Source organism: Hippoglossus stenolepis, chromosome 3, assembly GCF_022539355.2.
Source record: "Hippoglossus stenolepis isolate QCI-W04-F060 chromosome 3, HSTE1.2, whole genome shotgun sequence".
NCBI lineage: Eukaryota > Metazoa > Chordata > Actinopteri > Pleuronectiformes > Pleuronectidae > Hippoglossus > Hippoglossus stenolepis.
In genome coordinates, this window is record NC_061485.1 from 18945819 (window position 1) to 18963519 (window position 17701).

A 17701-nucleotide genomic window follows, 5' to 3' on the forward strand; every position below is an offset into this window, starting at 1 on the left:
CTCATCTTTCATTCAGAATAGTGAGCCCAGCAGGAATTATTAAGTGAGGATTTAAGGTGTATGTGTTCTGGTTTTATTAGGAATTAGTAACATCTATGAAATGCAAAATATCAGCAAGATCATGATGATTACCATTATACTATGTACAGTTCCATTCCAGTTTGATTTCCATTCCATTTTTTTCCAAAAAAGAAGGGACAGACTTCCTGCTGTGTCCGTCTCATTTACTATAATTTGTTAAGAGTCTGCTTCTTGTCAGTGGACAGCACAGTACTGATGAGACAACTGTTGGATATACTAAAAGAAAGTTTAGGTTTTCTATCTCTACAAGAAAAACACCTACTGATTCCTTACATATATTAAATGTGTTTTGTTTATGTATTTTCATTGCAATTAAAATGGGAGCGTTGGATGATCTGTTGCTGCTCATGTCAAGTGGAACTGCACACGTAGTTACACTTGAAGTTAGTGATTGCTAATTGCTAATTTATTCGGAAGAAGCTATGAAAAAATTAGCACATTCATTTCTGTGTAATAGAGTATTTCTCCACAGTCTATTCAGAGTTTAGTAATAGTTAAGACACTCGACAGCTGCAAAGGACACTGCAGGATATTAAAGATGTATGAGGTTACTATTTAGGAGCTGTCCCTTCAGAACCCCCACAACACAAGGTGCTGCATACTTGTGTGGTCCTGATAGTGGATTCTGTTGTTTTGCACCTATATTCATAAAATGAAACTAAGTGTGCTTTATTACTGTTCACGTTTGTCGTTTTAAATGAACTGCTGTTATTTTTTCATACATTGCATGCCGGCTGTTTCAGTGGTCTGTGATTCTCCTCAGCATAAATCATTTCAGCAAACAAATTAACGTTGTGCTTAAACTTTGACATTGACAAGCAGGAAGTGTTTCCATGACTGCACTCAACGATCTGGTAGTGATGTTGACCCTTGGTTTGACCCAGTAGCCACTGCTGTAATTTATCTGTGGATGTAGAAGATTCAACTGATTTACAGTTAAGGCACGCTGCCCCTGCCTCTCCCTCCACACACACACACACACACACACACACACACACACACACACACACACACACACACACACACACACACACACACACACACACACACACACACACACCTGCTACAGAGTGCTGGTCACTTGTTGATTCATATTTTATTCAAATTGAACGTAAAAAATTACAAAATTGCACAAAACTCAGCACTGCACTTCCCATGACCAAGTGTGAAGATATCGTTGTGGAATTAGTAGGGAGATGACTGTGAGAGGTTCTGACACAAAATAGAACAATCAAACAGGTTGTGATGTCAGACCAGCTTCTTCCAGGACTTCCTATCCTCAGTCTATCTCTATAGGTCACATTGAGTGTGTGGAGCAGTGTTACTTGGGTGCTGTATTTTAAGAATTAACTGAATTCGAGCCAGAGCCTATTTGCCATCACAATGCTAAATAAAGGCTAAGTATTCTCACACAACCGAGAACAATCTTGTCTGGTGAAAGGAGATACTGCGTATTACCAGGTTTCAGGCAGGATTTATTTGAGTATTCCTGTGACAGATTTCAATGTGGAAAGCCAATCGTGTGTCTCCGACAAAGGAAACTCATTTCTTCTAAAAGACAATACAGTTGACAGAATTTGAATTATCGCTCCTCTGCTACTGTATTATTCCGCAGACAAACTGAGCACACTTGGGTGCGCTCAGAGGCGAGGCGCGTTTCTTCCATGCCAGCAGCTTTGTAACCTTTAAAACAGAGCATGAGCACAAGCATCCAAACATACAACAATGTGCAGCAAAGCAAGGCCTCTCTAACTAAATTACTGAGTTCACTAACTCTGCCGAAGAGAGAAGAGTGAAACACTATTTCTCTGCCGTGAGGACAGAGTGAAGCCCCCACCTGAGACATCCTCCTCCTCAATTACCCACTGCTGATTCTACAAAGCCTCGGCCGTTCGAGACCTCATTTGACTTTATTACAACGACCACTGGAGAGATGGTGCCATTAATCAAATAGAAGAGCGAAAGAGTGAGCCGTCCCCGAGAAAAAGCCAAGAAATGAACTGAAATGGCTGCTGCAGTTCCTCTATTCTGCTCTCGCCTGCAGCAGAGGGAGTGACCCGGCATTCATCATATACCAAATGAAGCGCAAGCTGCATTCAAAGGAAACGCCGCCGTGTCTTTCAAGGTAGAAGTGCTGCGGTGTATAGACAGGCTCAATGTTAATAAAGGCAGTTAGAGACAGACAAATGCAGTAATTAGGGGTGTTGGCACTTGATTGATGTGTCTTATTATTCAGTTTCTTGTTAATATTTCATTTCCCTCTGAAATTCGTTTCATCTGCCAGAGCAGAGGCTGTCAAAGTAAACATCTGGAAAAAAACAACAAGCTAAGCGAGGAAGCGTGTGATGAAAAGAGGATACAATTGAAAGACGAGCACATTAAGCAGGTTAGATAAGCCAACGTGTATGTAAATAGGTGCCTTTCTAAAGTATACCCTGCCTTTAGTAACAACCGCTTTATCTTACCCTTGGCGTGTACCATTACGTCATCGTTATTCTTTGTTCTGTTTGTGCTCTGTACCGTGTGATCCAGGTCTCGAAGCACATAAATGAAATTGTAACATTTAAGAAATTTCATTAAAAATGGGTTTCTCTAACTTTCCCCATAGTTCTCCTTTGTTTATACCCACTAACACATGATGAAATGGAAAAAAGAAACACCCTCCGTCTGTCTGCTGGGGAGCAAATGACACTCCAGGCAATTAGCTCGTACAATGGCAGCCAATCTCTATAATGCTTTGTTTGACATCAATGCTGCTGAGTCCTCTAATTCGTTTACGGGGGGAAATCGATGTTCTTTGCCAAAATAGCTGTCTCCAAATGTATAAACAGGCTGTGCTTAGTACATTGGTAGAGTGGTGTGTGTATTTCCACCAGTCTGCTGATCCCCAACCAGATTCACTTCGCAGATTTAAGTTCAGAGTGCACTGTAACCTGATGAAACAGCATCCCTGAATTAGTCAATTTAGTACAGGAAACCTCATCTGTCAAGTTGATTGATGGCTGCAATTGAATCGACAATGACAGAAAAATTGTTTTCTGAACAGATGGCTTAGCGGGACTGAGAGGTGATCAATTGCTGCCTGCAGGAAGAGGAAATGGAGTTTTGCTCGGAGATATTAGACCCAGGGGTATCAATACTGGATGAGCTCTCATGCAGACAGCAAACATCTCTTCACACTGAGCTGCCGCACAGGACACTGTTTGCCATCGGCTGAGAATGCATCCGATAGGAGGGTTAACCAGGCTGCTTCAGAATCCAACAGTCCAGCCGTGTTCAGACTGACAATACTGCTGTGTGATGAAGCCCCATTATTCATTTCAATGAGACAGCTATATGCTGGCAGTGCAGGGTCGCCAGACACAAACATTGAGCCTGACTAAATTCTACATGTTCAGAAAACAATCAAACATGCACATTCATAACTGTTTTGGAATGTAGACTATAATATAACCTGCAATCATCGAGAGGGAAGATCAAATGACTGCTGTTCTGATAAATGAACAGAAATACCCTCAAACAATATATAGTATGATAGCATTATAAAGAGTGTTTTAAAGCACTTTCAAATCTACTTTGTTTGGTTCGGACCTTCTAACTTTTCATTTCACTCTGAACCAAAATGGATGGATGGTGTTGAATGGACCAAAATATGGTCCAACCAAAAGAGGTGGTCTCAGTTCGGATCAAACTGAACCATGGTTCAGATCATTAGTAGTATGACAATACTTTTTGGATATATTTCAAACTTTTGGACCAATCAAAGGAAGTTGAGACCCAATTAAACAATACAAAATGAAATGAAAATGAAAACATGAAATAAGATAATTATAGGTGACTAAACCTAATAATAGCATTATAATTATAAGATTACAGTGTCACAAGGCAAAATCTAATATTTTTCACCATGCTCTATTACCTAATGCATATAGACTATTTACTAGTGCCAAAGAAAGCTGAAGAAAACTAAGCTCACCACATTTCTTCAGTGGTTGTTCATGTGTGTATCGACAACTGGACTTGGTTGAGATTGTTAAATATATTTCACTTCTCATCCAAATGGCTTCTTCAGTTCTAATTGACTGGTGGGAAGTTCCAGATTCCAGTTCCATTGACGTGACCTATCTAGAGTTATAATGCAAAACATGTAGGTCATTAATCCCCCCCCAGTAAACTTGTGGGTCACTGGGGTCCCCTGAGTCAAGCTGTGAATGGCTGGCGATACCTCTCAGGGTTACATGAGACAGGGCATAGATGGGGGTTGAGATAGAGGAGGGAACTCTGGACAGCGCTGTATTTGGCTGACAGTCGGTGTCTGAAACCACCTCCTCTGTTGAATTTCTTCCAGGTTGGCAAATATTGCTTCTGTCACTCCTCTTTCAAACCATCTATCTTCTCTGGAAAAAACATGTACATTACAACCCTCAAAAGCGTGTCCCTTGTCCTTGAGGTGTAAGTGAACTGCTGATTCCTGGCCTAAGGAATGCTCTCTCATATGCTGTGTGTTTTGTTTCCCCAATGAGCAGGTCTGAGTAATTCTCTTGCATTGTACTGCATAAACCACATTTTTCAGGTAGAACTCAGGAAGCCTGAGAGGTGAAACATCTTTTACAAACTCAAGCAAGTTCAGTTGCCTATGTGAACAACTCCTGAGCCTGGATGGCTGAGAGTCTAACTCCATCTGTGGACTAGGTTTTGTTGATGGACTGTATTATTATATTTTCTCCACAATGTTTTCTTCTGCAATCATTAAATAATTATTAACCTCTACTACATAAGCTTATGCCATATGATCTGAGACATGAAGCATTGTTCAAACATTTTCCCTTTTCCTTTCAGCCTTTGCCATCAGAGAGGTTCCTGGCTCGAGCTGGTGATGGTCCTTCGGGGTACACCACTCACTAGAGCGCACATTTCCATGGAGCTTGGCACCCCTGAACCATTCGTCTCACTTCACCGGGGCAGTACGGCCTTCACTTCTCATCACAGCATCAAAGACTCCTCTGTCAGCTGGAAAGCAGGAGCTGGATGGAGTACTGGAAAATATTTCCTCCCTCTTTCCATCATTGCATTTCTTCCTATCTTCCTACCTTGTTTTCACTTCAGTGATTCATGAATTATACAGCAACTAGTAGTCATTGTAGACTGTATATAATAATGTATGTCTCATCTCCATTTCCTCCCACCATCCAGAATCCGAAATATCCTGCATACAAATCTTTTGAGTTTGGAGCCACAGTCTGCACAGCAGCAACACAGGAGATGGAGCTGTGGTACCAAGGTTCCCACCGATACACGCGCTCAACGTTCGATCATGATGTTTCACTCACTTCACTTGAATAGCATCAAATAAATCTAAACTTATCAGAAAATTGAGCACTTGAACAAACATGTTTCTGTTACTACAGTAAAAGACAGAAACCATATTTGAGAGACAATTATTTGAAATGCACTTTTTTAGTTTGGTCCATGTATGGTAACATGTACATCTGTAAACATGGGGGTGGTTTATACTTAAACGTATATACAGTCTATGGTAGCCATCCACTCATGGGCAACTTGAAGCTATGGTGGGCCTCTGATTTGAACAAATAATAACTCACACTGCTTTTTAACAAAAGAGAACTGAACTGTCTTTGATTCTGTTGCCCTCGACCCAACTGAACTACCCTCTGGTAGTTACTGTTGCTAAGCCTGTTAGCTTAGTTAGTAATGTTATTAGTAAATCATGTTTTCCTTTGCCTTGTATTGTACATAATCACTTGTTTACTACTGTAACTTGACATGCTAAAGGCCGCAGCATCATCCTTTTAAAAAGCCATACAAATTCTGCTTTCAGAACTTGTACAAGCCAGTGCAGTGACTGACGCTGAAAAGATCTTTCTACCAAATCTGCCTTGAATCCCACTCCGTGCCCCAATTGCAAAGAGGTCTCTGTGGCCCCTTTCACCTCCATCAAAGATCTGCTCCAGCATATTCACTACACTCCTCCCAGAGGCAGAGAGACAGCTGCAGCCTCAGAAAAAAAAATACCCAGCAGGTTCCCATCTGCCCAGACCTTAAAACGAGACGGATAGAGCGTGTCGAGACGAGGAGGTTAGGTACTCATGTGGAAAAGGAGCCCTCGAGAAGTAATTACGCTCTCGGCCATTACTCTTTTGTGACCACCGAAATCCCCCCAAAGAAGGCAGTGTTCTATCTCATCCTTACTGTAAGATCTTTGTCTTGAAGGAAACTTACTCTTCAGTGCAGTTATTCCCAGAACAGACATTACTCTCGTGCCTAAGACCCAGGGCACCAATGAAGGCTTCCCCAGAGAGCGAGCAAAGCACTGACACAGGATCAAGTCGTGTGTGTGTGTGTGTGTGTGTGTGTGTGTGTGTGTGTGTGTGTGTGTGTGTGTGTGTGTGTGTGTGTGTGTGTGTGTGTGTGTCTGTGTGTGTGTGTGTGTAAAGATACAGGACAGAGTAAAAGAAGGGATATGTGTGTTCAGATTGTGTTCAGACACTATGAATAGCCACACTCAACTGAAGTTCACAGATCTACTTTATTTGTTGTGTGTGTGTGTGTGTGTGTGTGTGTGTGTGTGTGTGTGTGTGTGTGTGTTGTGGACTCAAACACTTCACCCACCCCTACATCGGCATAGTGGTGGATAGATTATGAGTGAGTTTTCATTTATGGGTGAACTATCCCTTTAACATTTCTGTCTTTCAAAGGTCTTTGTTGGCTCAGTTTTCAAGCAAGTCAGTTTACGTCATTATTAAACAGCAGTTTGTTCAAATGTTGGGTCAGATGGACTTTTCACTCAGGTCAAACACGTGGAACAGCAGCAGCTAGTTTGTTCAGTTACACCTGACTGTAAGTCACAACTCTCTCCCCACTTAGTGAACACTTATATCATAAATACACTACGTTTAAACTTTAAACAACCTTTTACTCTCCATGATCACTTCCTGTAACTATAATTTATTTACATATGGCCCCTAAAGCTACACCAGCGATCTGCACTTTGAAACTGTGAAAGTGCAACTGCTTCAAACAAACTGCTTCAACCACAGAGGCAGCCAATAATGTACAATCCAGCGTTCACAAAGCTGCAAACCCACTTTTCAGAACCACAACAAGAGTAGCCAAAAATACACGAGAGCCTAATCTCGTAAAAATGTCACACAGAGACGACGCCAACTGGAGCCGTTACAGATTTTTTTATGGCCCGTGTTCTCGTGCATCTGCATATCCTAGATAGGTAATGATGAGGTGCAGTGAAGCGCGGCATATAGTCAAACTCTGGGTTAGAAATAGATGGTTACCATACCAACAGAAAGAAACGTGTGGTTTCATGACAGATGAGCGGACGGGGGAACAGAGAGAGCTGAGTTGAGAAGCAGAAAATGGGAGAGGATGAGTTATAAAGAAAGAGACAGACTGACACACCTGACCTGAAGGGAGGATCAAAGCGTTCAGTTCAACAAACCTATTTGAGAAGTCTGGAGAACATCCATCACCCAGGTGCTCTTTAGCAAGGCACTCTGAACCTGCAGCAGGGCAGCTCTGTGGCTAACTCAGGAGTGTAAAAGAAAAAGCGCTAAGCGAGAACTCATAGCTTCTTCTTGTGTGTCTGAAGTGAATCTTACAGTCTGCACTGTGCCCTGCAACAAGGAATAAATCAATTGTAATAAACTGGGAACGAAGCCAGTGGAATCCATTACCGTGACTGGTCGGAGACGTTCTCAGGCCCATCTCTGAGTTAAAATTAGGTCTGAGAAGTTTAGAGGCTAAGTCAGATGCAATGACAATACAAAAAGCTTAAAAATGCTCACTTGAGGTCTTGCGTGTTAAAGGGCAGATTGTTAAAAAATAACAAAAAACAAATGGAGTGCCTATTTAATTTGTTATTTCAATATTAAACGATTGATACTGGAGCATCTTCACTTGCACCTGAGCTTAAACACATCGGACACATTTAGAAATACTACATTGGAGAACTGAGAGACAGCTTAAGGCCATGTTTGCAGCCTCTGCTCCCAGTGTGGATTCTCAGCAGCTTTTCACAATGTGCCTGAGCAGCCCACAGTTCAGCACTCAGAATATGTGAAAGATTCCTCTGCTGTTATTTTGCAATTTCACCAAGGATTCAATCTTTTTTTTTTTTAAATGCTCAGGGAAGAAGATTTTGATGGAATGTGGGATTTTTGTTAGAAAAATGTTGTGAAACCTAGAAGAGAATCAGACATACTGTACCTGCTACTTTTTTGCAGAAGTTGAGGTTGGAAAAAGCTGACTGAGAACTGATAGTCTCATATATGGAGGCTTGAGGGCATTTCACTTTATTGCACTTGCACTGCCCTGGTGGTCTTCTAACCCCTAAACTAATTTATTTGTATAGATCTGTATAGTAAAGGTTTTATTATCCAGTCCTCAGTAGAAAAGCCTTGAAATGTCAAGCATGAATTGTAGTGCAGTAAACAAGGGAAATGCACTGGATGCATGCACACAGATGATCTTACCTTTCAGTACCTGCAAAGAAAGTACTTGAGCATTTTAGCATTCACTGCTGTGCTATAGACATAAAGTCTAGACTGCACATATTTGCAAACTTAAACGTGTTTTGTTCCTCTGGCTCATTGCTTCAGCTTCATCAATTTTAAATAAGATAATGGATATTAGATAAAAGGGCCATGTCTCAGCTTAATCTGAGTCAGTACATCAATATTGCACAAACTTTGTGTAATTCTATCAAAGACGTCTGTGCCAGAACCAACAGTTGGTACATTCTAAAAGAAGCAGGTGTTAACAGGAGAACTACAAAATAGCAAACTAGCTGGTAGAGCGGAATATCTTTTGCATGGTGAACAAAAACCCTTTGGACTGCACAGCAAGTCAAGAAAGCGCTCTACAAAATACAGTGGGCGTATGTGGTTCTAGGTCAACGATTACAAGGAGACTTCATGACCAGAGCCTCAGAGGATTCACCACCAGATGCAAACTGAAAGAACAAACTGCAAAAGCACACGGAAAAAAAACTGCACGGTTCTGGAACAGTTCCATGGAAAGAAAAATCCACGTCCATCAGAATGATGGAACGAGGAAAATATGGAGAAATGACTGATTCATGAGCCAAAGTCACCACCCAGTCACCGCACCATATGTCCAGCAGGATGTCGGCAAACAGGCTTTTATTACTAATTTGAACGCTGATAAAAGCATCAGGATTAATGCAGAGATCTACAGTGAAGCTTTGGGCACTACCTGCTACAAGGGCTCCACTATATCTCCAACACAGGTCTCTCTTGATCGATATAAAGCTACTTGAAGTTATAGCTGAGACCTGGCACTTAAATCTAGTGTCCATTATTTTATGTGTAGCTTTACACCAAAGGCAATCAGGAACAGTGTGTTTGATGCAGGGTTTGTTGCTCAGACTGCAGCTTCTGGGCTGAAGAACGAGCGAGTACTTCCAGCACAGAGAACTACGCAGATTGGTTTTCTGTGTCATGGATTTGAGATATCCACCTCTGAAACTTGTGGAGGCAATGATGAACTACGCTAAGTTGATGCAGTTTTGTGTACGGAGCTCAATGCTTTGTTTAATCACATCGGACACTTGGGGCCTGTACTACAAAGAAAGGTTCACCATACCCAGGACATGTTTTCGTTGTGTGCCATCCTGATAGCCTGTGCTACGAAGCTGGTTTTCAGCTCTCTCAGTTTTTCTTATCCAGCTCCGAGTGTGCTCATGTGGCAGAGGCGGAGATGTTCATTATGAGCAAAACTGTCAGACCCATGAATAAAGTTCTTAATAGGACATGAGGGAAAACGCTGATATCTGCTGGTTGAGTCGGTGCGACATGCAAAAGTCACATTCAACAAAGTGAAACATAATTCATGACAACAACAACAAATAACAACAAAACCACTAGATATAATTGGTGATCTCTTGTCATCTGATCCAAATGAAAACGGTCTTTGCAACCTTCCCCTTGAAATGAGGCCGAACACATGTTCTTTAATAAGTCATCTCAAATCTCTGACAGCAAAAAAAAAAACTGAGCCAACTATAATCTTCAATCATATAATGGCAGCCACAGCCACAGTCCCAGTACAATATAGAATAATATCCAGTCTCAAAACTTCCTATGGTGGCAAATATCCTACAGGAGCTGTCACATCGTTCAGGGACCTTGGGCCCGACAGTTGGACACAGAGAGGTTGAGGTATTGGGCTTCGTACCAGCTGGGCGCCCCGCCTCTGCACACATGCATCTAGTCACATTAAAAATAAGTTGCCTTCATTTCGCTGCTCTGCTCCAGTAATCTGCCCTGACATCCAGGGAATATCCAGGCAATAAAGGGCCAAGTGCACTCAGACATACTCCTCCTCATATCGCTCTCATGTCTTCTCTGTGAACGAGTGTTTCCTCTCACCCTCCTTTCTCTATTTGTAGCTCTAATTCACAGTCACTGCATCTATATCTCTTCCATGACCCATAATACCATGGTGCTTCACATCTGGGCACTTACGTGTCTTCCATCTAAATCATCCAACACAGTGATCATGCGTCGACCTAAAGGTTACAGTGCATGACTCATTCTTGTGTTTCGTAGTCTGAATAGCCAACAATCAGTTCCTTTAAAGTGGAAGTAAAAAAACGACAATGACAGTTTACTGGAGTGGTCGTAGCAGGCTGAAGGTTGGCGAAAGGTAAACATGCAGCGTGAATGTTTGAGTTTCGGTGACGTAGTGAGGGAATAATTCTCCTCCGGCTTCTCTTCTACCATCAGTTGGGCTCAGAGTGAGTCATAAACAGCCATCTGCTGCAGTGGAGCTTCACTGTGGGCACGGCAAACTGTGGTGATTATGGTCAGCTCCAGGACAGGATGCTGTGCAGGCTACTCAGGTGTAAGGACTGCCTGGAGAGAAAGAGTGTGTGCACACACTCAAAATAAAATGAATAAATTCAAGGCAACAGAAAAAATAACTTTGGTCCGGCCACCCAAGGATTCTTTATCTTTTTGGTGGAGACTAAATAGGTTTGGTTGGCTTGTCATCGTGACACGAGACAGGGTTTTGCCCTGTATACATTTTTCAATCATTAATCTTTTTATTTTATGTTGATCAAATATATACTATAGTGTTTTTGCAACCGATAAATGGATCTGGGGTGTAAGGTTCCTCTGGCTTTATGTTGATGTGCTCTATATAATGTGTAATGTAATGTATAATGTAGTATAGTTATAGTTAATGGTTTTTCCCATATCAGAGAGATCATAATATGACTCAACTGAGTTCAATAATCACTAACTATTTGTGACAGCACCTGCTTAGAGTAATTTTATTCGGTTTCACGTCTTCGGGGACTAAGAGGCTATAGCTTCTGTGAGCCCATGCTGATCCACGGTGAGCGGCTTTTACGAAAATGCTAAGTTCCCCACGGGAAAGAGCAATACGTGGTTCTGTTGAATGTCAGTCTTAACATTTGTTAACTTCCACACAAACCCATTTTGCAGTGCCACATGTGGTAAAGCCAAAGATAGATGCACTTTAATAAGCTGTTTATTAATTTCACTAATTCAAAAACTAAACTCCTATTAAATCCACTTAGTCCATTTTGCTTAGGAACCTTTCTAACTGAGGGAAATAACCCGGAACTATTTCAGCGACCGCCATATTAAGAGCTGTTCAAATTCTCTAAAGGATTAGGAAAGCAGCTTCAATGCTTCCTAACTTATCTCCTTTAGCAGAGGAAACATCGGACCATCCTAAGAAAAGAAGCAACATTTAAACCTCATAGTTGCACCTGGACACACCCACATAAATATAAAAACAGAACAGTTGTTTTTTCTCATGATATCATCCAGAACTGGTCACAATAAACCTTATGGACTTATAGTTCACAACATCAGCATCACTACTAAACACGAGTATACAAAATTTAACCCCCTGACTGTGGAATGGAACCAAGTACTGTTTTCTCCAATTATAAGGTATATATATATATTATATTATATATTCCTGATATTCTTCATTCATCATTTCCACATTTCACTCCTATTGGTTTTATTTTCAATTAAATCTGTTTTGTTGTTATTTCCTGTGAGTAAGTGATAGTTAAATGTTTCCTCTGTATAAACTTAAAACATATTTTCTCATGACGTGTCATTTTATTTTGTACTGGAACTGTCAGCGCACAGCCTACAGCACAGAGAACCGTACACTTTGTGCATATCTTCTGTTATCAATAGTCTTTTATTTTAAACGCAGAGTTTAAGTGGGGTCAGACTTTCCCCACTCAGTGCTTCACCTTTGCAAACTCCTGAGGGCTTCTCCTTCACATCTTCCCTTGACCTCGTGACTTATTCCACCAGGAGTCGACGAATAGTGTTTAGGAAAGTGGATTAATTGGACTTTCCGAACACACACACTGAGAACAGCATGAATAAAAAGAACAATGTAATTAAGCATGCAAATGCAAATTTCTGAACGTGGCTTTGACTGGCATATGCTAAAAGATGCACAGTGTGACTGCTTATTTGATCATATTGAGTATCACATAAAATCTCCTGGTTACATATCAAGTATGCATGAGATGTGCAGACTTTTTTGGCATACAGTATGCATGTGTGCGGTTGTTTATACTGTGCATCTGGCACTGGATGTAAATAAATCATATCCTGGACACTACAATATATATATATATACTGCACAATAAACAGAGGGATAATATTGCATATAGGAAAAAATAGTTTTGAATTATTTAACACTAACTTTTTGCTCCACATTTGAATAAAAAAAAGCAAAGTGACATGTAGTCACTGCACTTTCTGTTTAAATCTTTTTCTACGTAAATATAAATGACAAGAGAGTTTTAATCTCTTTAATAAAATATGCATTTGAGGCCGGTGGCAAGAGAGCAGTGTAAAATTTGAAGCAATCATAAAAGAGCTGGAGCCTTTGATGTTAGGATGAAACAAATGTCTTGTTTGGCGGAAGCGCTCCAATTTCTCTCTGTCTCTCAAACACACACAGGATGAATTAAAATTTAAAAAGATGCATCCTTTTCTAACGAGACAATACTGTCTAGTTAGCATTGTGGGTTTGATAAAACATCACTTTTAACTTGACATAGAAGAATAATCACCGGTGTATTATATGACTCTGTTCACTTCCAGTGTTCCACTAAGCAGCATACACCAAACAGAGCCTGACACTTGAAAATTAATAAGTTGAATAATACTGTTAGTAATTAGCCTACACCAGTGCTTTTTCTGCTCTTACACAGAAAACGTCTGCCATGTTAAAGGCCTATTGGTTGGATTCAATGTCCAGAGTTTGAACCTCATTTATCTTTTAATTGGAGTCAAAGAAGATAACCCCCATGTAATTAAAAGTGAGATTTACTTTTAAAAGTAAACTTCTTATATTTCTACATGGGCGTGGCGATGAACATTTTCTTTGCTATGTTTTCACAGTGTCCATTAGACGAGCCTGAACCACAACTTTTCCTCAGGATGGATGGGGGCTTTATCTGCTCAGCACAATAAGCCTCCGTGAAATCATTCAAAGCAAAAAGTACTCACCTTATCTACACTACATCCATGATATCATCTAACCCTACTTGACTAGATTTTTCGACTGCTGCGTAACGTTCTCACCTTGATCAAACTATTCATAAAGTCACTCTAAAATCTGATTGTGTGCTCAATTGTAGTTTGTGCATGAAGACTTGTAGGGGCTGTGGTTCCATGAGCTTCCAAATGAGCCATAACCTCTGACTGTAAATAATACGGTGCAGTAAACAATAGACTAACGACAGGTCTCACAGTCTGACGCAGTCATTTACCAGTCAGTGTTAATTTGGTGCCTCACAATACACAATACAAGCCTCTCAAATCTGTGTTGCCACAAAACTAAATCCTAAAGGTAGCTGAGAGTCAACCAGCATGGAGGTTTGGATGAAAGCCACGGATTAATCATTCATGTGTGCAGCTCAGCTTAAGTGGTCAGCCCCATAAATTTGATGCATTCAAGCTAAACATTTTCATTGAATGTTGTCTAAACTGATTTGGTTCTTCTCTAATACTACAGAGACACTGCAGCCGCTCTCTGGTCATTGATGTCACCTTTTCTCCTTCGCCCTCCCTCCCTTCACCCTTTTCCCTGTAATGAATGCTGCTGCATAATTAAACAAGAGCTCATTTCAGGAAGATTAAAGCTATTAACAATTGGCCATGAAGAAAATAGAGAACAAGAGACAAGACAAAAACACACACGCTTGTACATTCATGTTCCATTTGACCAAGGCGGAGGATTTAAATCGGATCAGCAAATGTGTATATCCTGTAGAGTGTGTGTGTGTGTGTGTGTGTGTGTGTGTGTGTGCATGCACAGTAAATGCTTGGAGGTTAAGAGAAAGCTGCATTACATTGAGATTTGTGATTCATTTCATTCATATTCTCTATGATGTACTGCACTTTCTACTTATGTAGTTGTATATGTGTGACATGATGCATTCATTTGTGTAGGGGGATGTCAGAGAGAGAGATCAGATCAACAGCCTTCTGCTGCCAAAGACCCCGTGGCTTACTTTGAAGATGAATTCTATTTTACTATTATTTCTATCTTGTGTAAACTGCAGGTGAAATGAAAAGCACCGGACGGAGAGAGATAAAAACAAACAAATAATCTAACACATTCTCCCATTGGCTGAGAACAGCTTAGACAAATGTCTTGACATTTCCAAGCAATGGAATATGAATCACTCTTCATTATCACGAAAACACGAAAAACAAACTCACACATGCAGCATATCTACCCGGCAATGCATCACTCTGTAAGTGTGTGTGTGTGTGTGTGTGTGTGTGTGTGTGTGTGTGTGTGTGTGTGTGTGTGTGTGTGTGTGTGTGTGTGTTCCATGTATTATTCATGTTCGGGGTACCTAAACCTGTTTACACAAACACATGAGGACTTATGAGGACAAATTGAAGTCCACATACTGTAAATCATGTTAATGTGAGGACACGTTTTAAGGTCATTTTTAGGTAAGGTAAAGTTTGGTTAAGGGTAAGGGTTATGGTAAGGCAAGTAGTAACAATGGTTAAGGTTAGAGTAGGGTCTCCAGGAAATCAATGCAGGATAAAGCAAAGCTGCTGCCTTGGCTTTCCAGTATAACTTCATTATTATACTTCATATTAGTCCACTTCACCTAAACCTCTAGTCCTGAACGTAATCACAGTCGATTTTATCATGTGACATGAGCAGCCATGAAATGAAATTACATTACATCTAGTTTAGTGGCTGATTTAAAGGAAGGAATTGTACAAAAAAAAAACATAAAATAAATAAGAGCAGAAATTAAAATTCAAATATGTGCCCACCTTGCAGGGAGCTTTAATTTGCAAAGATGAAAGGCTGTGAAAATAATACATTTGGCAGGTAGCTGTATTATCTTTCAGCTGCAGAGTGTCTCAAATAAAAAATGCTGTATAGAAGCTCAGCTCAGACAGGAATGATTTGATAATAAACTTGTAAGAACCTTATCAAGGTCTATGGTCTCCATATAGAGGCTGAGAGTGCACTACATTTGCACTTCTAAAGTCCCTGGAGTAAGAACCATCAATGGACCGTGCATCATGGGGAAAACATCCAAAGAGAAATGTCAGAAATGAGAGAGACGTCTAAACTGTCTGTTATAAAATGAACGGACAAATTTACGTTCATCTATGATGTCTTTCTGTCTAAGGAGCAAATAACTCACTAATGACCAAAAAATAGATGTGATGCAGGTGTCTGTCAACTCACTGTTAATATGAGTGCTGTCGGCAAACAGTAAATACTGAGGAAAAGCTGAGAAGAGGAAACGTGTTGCAACCCAACAACGAAAGCAACAGAATGAAGAAGTGTGGGTTCTCTTATTCAAACACACTGGTACAATCCCACTGCTACTGCAAAGTGTTTTACCAACCACTAATATCAGTGTTTCAGAAACCTTCTCAAAAACTGAAGCCCTGAGAATGTTCTCCTACTTCTTAAGATAGATCAACATGTTAAAAGCCACTGCATTAGCCAATAAGTCACTGTCAGACAAATGGAAATAAGGCTGTTTTTCTTAGCATGTGATAAGCTGGTTTTCACACATGGTGCAGTTGAGGTTGTTCGAGATGCACGACAGGGTTCATATAGCATCTGCAAGCCTTGGTGTCCTGTAGTTACCCATGAGCCCTTTTTTGGGCTCAACAGTTAAATAAGGTGAAGAGAAAAATCCATATTTTAGGTGTAAAATCATCTTCTCCATGCACTTTCCATTAAGTACTGGCAGTATTACACTGGAAACACTTATCACAAGGTTTCTGCCAGTTTCAACAAGTTTAAGACTTTTAGACCTTTAAGACCATAATGAAGGAAATCTAAGATTAATGTCAAATACGACACATATGAAGGAATATAAGTGTGTCAGAATTACTTACACTATGTAGCCTGTAGGAAATAAGCCTCAATACGCCACATCATTTTACAACACAGGCAGAGACAGTTGGTAACCGTGGTCTCTCCCACAGCCAAGCCGAGCGTACTGAGATAAATTCCTTCAATCAAATTATATTTGTATAGCCCATATTCACAAATCACAATCTACCTCAGAGGCCTCAAACTAAAGCATGATAGAAGTAGCATTAAATAAATGTTAATTTAACGAAGAACACCTAAATGTATTATTTTAACATATTTAGGACTTTTTAAAGGCCTAAATATGTTCAAATGATTACATTTTAGAGTTTTAAGATCCTGCAGAAGGATTGGAATATGAAATTATGTGAGCGCACAAGCCTTGGAGACGAGCAGTAATTTGGGTAATTTTGCTCTGCACTTTACCCTTTTCTTCAAAGACAATAATAGAAAACAGGAGGAGTCTCCCGCTCGTCCTTTGTCCGATCAATGTATTTTCTCCTTTTCCTTTTCTAAATGACCCGTTCCTCTTTTTCCTCCTCAACACTAACACTCTCTCTGTTCCCCCAAATTAGCTTCTCTGTGTTGTGTCCTCTCTTTCGTCCTCTACCAAACAAATTAACACCTACTTCCGTCCATTTCCATACAATTATCAGAACAAATGAATTATACCTGGAAATGGTCATTTTATTTGGTTCCAAAGCAATTTTCTCCCCTCTCAGCTCGGCTCTTTGCCAAGTACGGTGTTCCTCAATCACTTTTGGAGTCAGAGGTACTTAGGCAGTGCAGAAATTAGCTGAGGCTCTTACTTACCCCAGTGGTTTCTCCAGTCGACTGGCTGGTGATCCAACAATCTCCCCGAGAGTACAGAACAGTTGACCCAAAAAGTCCTGGAAGGAAAGAAGGAGGGATGGAAAGAAAGAAGGCAAATGTAGAGTGGACAGACAACAATTCAATGTTAGACTATGGTCCGGCTTGAAAAATGAACTCACAAATATCCCTTCCACTCTATCTATACTAGGAACTGTGCAATCGATCACTACAAGTATTTGTTTCTTCTAAAGACGTTTGTTGGCTGATGCTCCATAGATTTAGACTGTGCATCCACACATGTAGCCAAAAGAAATCGTGGTTTCTGGTGCAACATCTTTGATGAAAAAGATGATTGATTGTAGTGGTG

At 40.5% G+C, this 17701-nt stretch overlaps 1 protein-coding gene across 1 annotated transcript in view; it reads right to left on the minus strand.

Moving 5' to 3' along the window:
• cpne5b (copine Vb) overlaps nucleotides 1-17701 on the minus strand; it is a 103736-nt gene that overhangs the window by 49593 nt on the left and 36442 nt on the right. Inside the window, exon 6 of the mRNA XM_047339471.1 lies at nucleotides 17335-17411. Within this exon, the coding sequence (XP_047195427.1) occupies nucleotides 17335-17411 (77 nt within the window). The remainder of the gene's footprint in view (nucleotides 1-17334; nucleotides 17412-17701) is intronic.